Source organism: Castor canadensis, chromosome 5 (genome assembly GCF_047511655.1).
Source record: "Castor canadensis chromosome 5, mCasCan1.hap1v2, whole genome shotgun sequence".
NCBI lineage: Eukaryota > Metazoa > Chordata > Mammalia > Rodentia > Castoridae > Castor > Castor canadensis.
Window position 1 is genome coordinate 127,588,871 of NC_133390.1, and position 6,000 is coordinate 127,594,870.

The following is a 6,000-nucleotide window of genomic DNA, read 5'->3' on the forward strand; positions in this document are numbered from 1 at the left end:
ATAGGTGTAGACAGTCTCTCTACATCCCATCACCCCATCACATCCACCCTCCCAGCATCACAGCTGGGTGAATTTTTCAAAATGTAAATTTGATCAGCCTCTCTACCCCTTGAAACCATTTATAGCATTCTCTCCCCAGGCTCCAGTTTCTCTAGCATCATTTCAAACCATGTCTCCCTTGCACTCCTGGCTCAAGCCACTGTGTCTCCTATGACATGTCCCATTCCTGCCTCATAAGTTCTTTCCAGTCAATTCTCCTCCCATGGCACTTTTTCTTCTTCCTTGGCATAGTTAATCCTTACTCATCTTTCAGTTTATCCTGCACCAAGTTGGAATTTTGTATATACTCTCCTGGAGAGCCTTTTGTCCTTTAATCTTATTACTAAAGTTGCAATTCCACAGCTCATTCACAGAATTATTTGCTTAATAATTCTCTGCTCCATTGGATTTTTAAGCTGCCTGATAGACAGGACCTATTTTTCTTCATCATTCTATCTCCATCAGCAAGGACAGTGCCTGGTGTATTGTAGCATTCAATGTAGGTATTAAATAAATATCTGCTGAATTAATCTTTCCCTGTAATCATTACTCAAAAAGCTCACTTGCATTTGGTTAATATGAAGATTTTTCCCCCTCAAAAGTATTTTATAGTAGCAGGACTCCTTTAAGTATGACATGCATGTCTACTTAGTCCAACATAAACTAAATTTCTTTCATTTGAATTTTGCTTTTGACTTATATTTTAGAAATAGTTTCTGTCCAAATATATATTGTCAAAATCTGTAATGCATCACAGTTTAGCTGAACATCTCTTTCCTCCTCCCACCACGTAGCACACAAATAACTAACTGTGGGAAGAGGTGGTAATTCAGCATACATTCAGTAAATATAGCCTAGAATTCTTCAATGGCTCTATTATAAAAGTTGGAGCTTGGGAAATGGAATTTCTTAAAATGAAGTGGACTTGTAATTCTCCATGAGTGAACTGGTTAGAAGAAAAGGAAGAGGGAGAAGCCTGTCTGGGAAGCAGTAAGACATGTGTTCAGGTGTTGTCTCCACTTTCTCTTTGTCCAGTGACATTTCTGCCCTCAATTTCCAGTGACCCACATCAAGTCCGCTAGGCACAAAACACTGATCTTTATCTGTGGCGTTCCAATTAAGCATAATGGAGTGAAACTCTAAAACCTCATAGATTGCAAAAATACTCCTTTAAAAGGAATTAAAATTGGTACAAAAGTATATACATTGTTGCACAGTTAATCATAGGACCAATTCGTTCTATTTGTAGTCCTTAAAATCAGCTTAATTTTCATAATTAAGCATCAGGCCAAAAATACTAAAGCACTACCAGTGGACTGCCTGCTAATTAATAGGTAAGGGGTTTCATTTGGGCTTGATGGGAATGTTCTAGAATTAGATGCACAAGCATAGTTTGTACAACATAATGATTATACTAAAAACCATTGTGTTGTACGTTTTAAAATGGTAACTTTTATGCGAATTAGATCCCAATTTTTAAAATATAGGGCTGTGCACATGCAAGCACGAAGCCTTGGGTTCAATCTCCAAGCACCGCAATATTAATTAACTAATTAACAATGGTCACTAACAGCCTTAAAAACAAAAATGTTGCCGGGGCGCTGGTGGTTTATGCAGGTAATCCTAACTACTCAGGAAGCAGAGATCGGGATTGTGGCTGGAAGCCAGCCCCAAGCGAATAGTCAGATCCCATCTCGAAAATACTCATCACAAAAAAGGGCTGGTGGAGTGGCTCAAGTGAAAGAGCTCCTGGCTAGCAAGTGTGTCCTCCCCCACCTCAAGAATTAAAAATGTTTTACCTTCAAACTCTGAAGATACGGACAAATAAGATATTCATCCTTCATTAGAAAGAGTTCTTCAAATTTGGATTTAGAACAAGGCATATAAGAATTCCAAGAGATCTTGCTGTAGAGTTAACTGTTTTCCTTGCCTTTCCCCTTTCCTTATCCACAAGACTTGCTTTTTAAACTTGTCTTCTAGTTTCGCCCCTATGGTTCGCCAGATATGAAGAATAACATTTTAAAATAAATCAACTGAGGGCTTTCTCTTCCCTCAGTCTCCATTGTCCTCTCATGGACGTGAGGACTGCTGACTTTTAAGCCAGCCTCCTTTAGACGCTGAATTAGCTTTTCAAAACCAGGACCGATACAGAGCTCTGATGGAGAGAGCCAATTGAAGGTTAGTATTAAAAGCTGAACTGAGGCTCAAACCAAGCGAGCCGATTCTCCACGCTCGACAGCAGTCCGGCCGCTGCCTACTCTCGGGCTCGAGTCTGAAGCCATCCTCACCTTGCGCTCGGTTCCCGCCCGTGCTTTTGCTCCTTTGCCCCTGTTCCCCGCCACGCGAGCGCCTTTGAGTGAGCGCCTCCTGTCCCCGGGACACTCTCCTCCCCGCTCATCTTTCAGGTCTTCCCAGACCAAGCGACAGCATCCGAGGGAGGTTTCCGATCACCTCAATGTATCAGGGCACATTTCAAAGATGAGGACACATGGAGAGGTGGTGGAAATGAATCTCAGCGGAGGAAGCTCTGGGGCTCCCTAGCCGGCATTTCCTCCTAAGAACTGTCCAGTGGGCCCCGGGGACCGCCGCGCCCGGGGCCGCCGGGGAGGCTGGGGCGCCGCACCGCCACTTGCCGCCGGCCCTGTCGCTCCGCGGAGCCGCTCCGCCGAGCCTCGCTTCCCCTCCCCGCCCGCCCGCCGTGGGGACACTCACCATCCGCGCGCACGGAGAGGCGCGGCCGGGCGACGAGCAGTAGTAGGAGCAGCAGCGGCGCGGCGGGCCAGAGCGCAGGCGGGCGGCGGGGCGGCGGGGCGCGCATGGTGCGGGGGTTGCGGGCCCGGGGTCGGGCTGCGCTCGGGGATCGGGAGGCGCCGGGGGGAGGAGCGGGACTCCGGGAGGCCCGGGACGCCGGAGCTGCGAGCTCCCGGGGGTCTTCTCTACGGCGCCGGGGAGGCGGCTGTGATTCGGCTCCGCCTTCGAGCGGGACACCTGGAGGCCTCGGTGCCAAAAGGGGCAGGGTGAGGGCGCGGGAGGCGGGGAGCAGGGCCGGGAGCCCCTCCCGGGACCCCAAACGGCGCCTCTTTCTTTCCAAGAGGGAAGTCTCGACTTGGCGTTCTCTTCCACAGGAGGAATTTTAATGGAAAAGAAAGCATTCAAATTGCTAACCTCAACCTAAGGAGTGCGACGCACCGAATGGCGAGGTTCTCTTTACCCGCAGAGAAGGGCATCTTAAGGGATGCCTCTGTCACGCCTTTTCCTTGAACAGCGTGGGATTTTTCCAAGAACCCCAGAGCGCTCAAGGACTTGACACCATGGTCACTCACCTCCGGAACCAGGACGCCTTGACCTTGAGAGGGCCCGGGATGCCCTCCATCTGGGTTGGAAATTTATATTCTAATAAGGTTCCAGTGTAGGTAGAGTACTAAAGATAAGTATTGTTATCTTTAAGTGGCACTCTACAGTTTACAAATCCCTTCCATATTAATGTATGGGTCAACAAATGGCTCATTTGAGTTGCCACAAGATGCCTGTCCATGTGCTAGGCCCTAATGAGGCCATAATTGTCCTAAACAAAAATGCACACACTTAAATAAGATACTAAAGGTTGAACATGTGTTTGGTGCTAAAATGGACAGATAATTGTTCCTAGTTAGTGAACTGGGGACATGAATGAGATTATAGAAAGAATTTACTTTTCACAGTAAAACTGGCATTTGAACTGCATCTAACTTACTACAAGTGTCATTTTTTCAGCTCACATAATTTTTGAAGGGCACTGAAAAGATATTTCCTCAATTCTTATCGACTCTAAGGCTATTAGTGAGTAATTCCTTTGGGTCATTAAGCTTTGCTTTATTTATTTTTGGTGGAGCTGGGTTTTGAACTCAGGGCTTTGGGCTCAAGCCACATTTGCAGTTCACTTTTGCTCTGGTTATTTTACAGATGGAGGTCTCTAGAACTGTTTGCCTGGGCTGGCCTCAAACCATGATCCACCCGGTCTCAACCTCCCAAGTATCTAGGATTACAGGCATGAGCCACCAGCCCCTGACTTGCTTCTTTTTTTTTTAAGAACAAAGTTTATTCTCTTCATACCTTAATATCCTAATTAATGATATCTCAGCTTCCCTTTGGTGGTATTGGGGTTTCAATTCAGGGTCTTGTGCTTGTAAGGCCACACTTGAGCCATGCCTAAGCCAAGCTTTGCTTTTAAAACACAGATGCTTTAGGGTGTTAAATGTAGTGAGGCCTGACAATCATTACATGTAAGTGTAAATGAATTTACTTAGCTCCTTTCCTTCCAACAGTTAGTTGCTAATTTAAGGAGCGAGACTTCACATGTCTGGACAGGAGGGACCAGCAGGCACTTTCTGGGGCTGCCACCTGATCTACTCAGAGCTGCGCCTAGCAATGTTTGTAGAACAGTTATTTGGATATGACTACCCAGCCTAATGACATTTTAACCATTATCTTTATTAAGATCTATCTGAAACAAGGCCATTTTCCCTTCCTTAGGAACTAAAGCTCCATTGCTAGATTTTCTTATGCTACTTTTTTTTAATTAAAAAATTTATTGTGGTATGATACACATATAAAATTAACCATTTCAATAATTTTCAAGTATACAATTCAGTGGCATGAAGTAGACTCATACCGTATATAGCCATCACCATCTCCAGAACTTTTCATCACCCCAAACTGAGGCTCTACAGTCACTGTTAAAAAGGCAACTCTTGGGCTGGGGTACAGCTCAGTGACAGAGCACATGTTTAGCATGCACGAGGCCTTGGGTTCCATCTCCAACACCCCAAAAGACAGTAACTCTATTCTCACCTCTCCCATCCCCCAGCAACCACCCTTTTACTTTCTGCCTCTATGAATGTGACTATTCTAAATACTACATATAAATGGAATTATACAGTATTTGTCCTTTTGTGCCGTTGCTGTTTCTTAATGCCATGCCAGAGTGGAGACAACAGGTGTCAGGCCATGGATAGCCCAGGGTAAAGCAGGCCTCACATCATTCCTCCCCTTAAGTGAAACTTCCCATAAGAGCATAGCATAGAAGGGAGTGCCATGGGAGCCTGAGCCATCTGCTCATGCAGTTTACATGTTCCTTCCAGGTCCACACTTTTTTTTTTTTTTTTTGACAGTACTGGGTTTTGAACTTAGGACGTTGTGCTTGCTAGGCAGGCACTCTACCACTTGAGCCAGGCTGTCAGCCCTCCAGGTCCACACTTTTTATCCTCCCATTTTCACTTAATAGTGTAATTTTGCTTTATGATTCATAAAACCCCATTCATGAAACCAGAGAAAGCTTCATACTCCTGTGGTGTCTTGTGGTCAAGTAGTCAATCTCTACAAGGCCCAGCAGCAAGTAGAAACTGCTTATCAAGTGTAGAATAGTTGAGTGCACTCTCAGACTCAAGAAGTCTGCACTGCTGTTTTATTTGGGTAGCCCAATGCTCTACCAAGCATTCCTATAAAGTATTGTGCCTCTTATAGCATGAAGCCAACGTGCCACTCACACTGCAGCCTGGATGGTACAGAACTCCCTCTTGCTATGAATTTCTTTTATAAGTCACCACATATATTTGTTCCCCAAATATCTGTCTTCTTTTCATTCAATACACAAGATCAATCCATACATGTTTATCAGTATATCTCTTGATATGGTCCTAAGGTTGTGCCAATGTGTGCTACCCTTGCTAAGTAAAGACAAACTGCTTCTGACTGTCTTTGCTGATGAGTTACAGGTTAGCCTGTACTGGGTCAATAGCTACAAAACAGGTGTCAGAGACTTGTTGACTTATTCTAGCAATGACAGTACACCTGGAAGAGGAACTACAGTTGGAGTCAATGAAGATAAATGACTAACATGTTTCCAAACTCTTCTAGCTTTTGCTGTGGTAAGCAGGAAAGGAAACACTGAATTACCAAATATCCTAGTGTATATCTACTGCC

General features: G+C 45.0%; 1 protein-coding gene across 4 annotated transcripts in view; it reads right to left on the reverse strand.

The window, feature by feature from the left end:
• Susd5 (sushi domain containing 5) overlaps window positions 1-3,185 on the reverse strand; it is a 52,255-nt gene extending 49,070 nt beyond the window's left edge. The window contains exon 1 of one of the 4 annotated variants that reach the window (XM_020166749.2): window positions 2,752-3,160. In XM_020166749.2, the coding sequence (XP_020022338.2) occupies window positions 2,752-2,857 (106 nt within the window). In that variant the 5' untranslated portion in view covers window positions 2,858-3,160. The other 3 variants (XM_074074074.1, XM_074074076.1, XM_074074075.1) reach the window with 3 other exon arrangements.
• Between the last annotated feature and the right edge of the window lie 2,815 nt (window positions 3,186-6,000).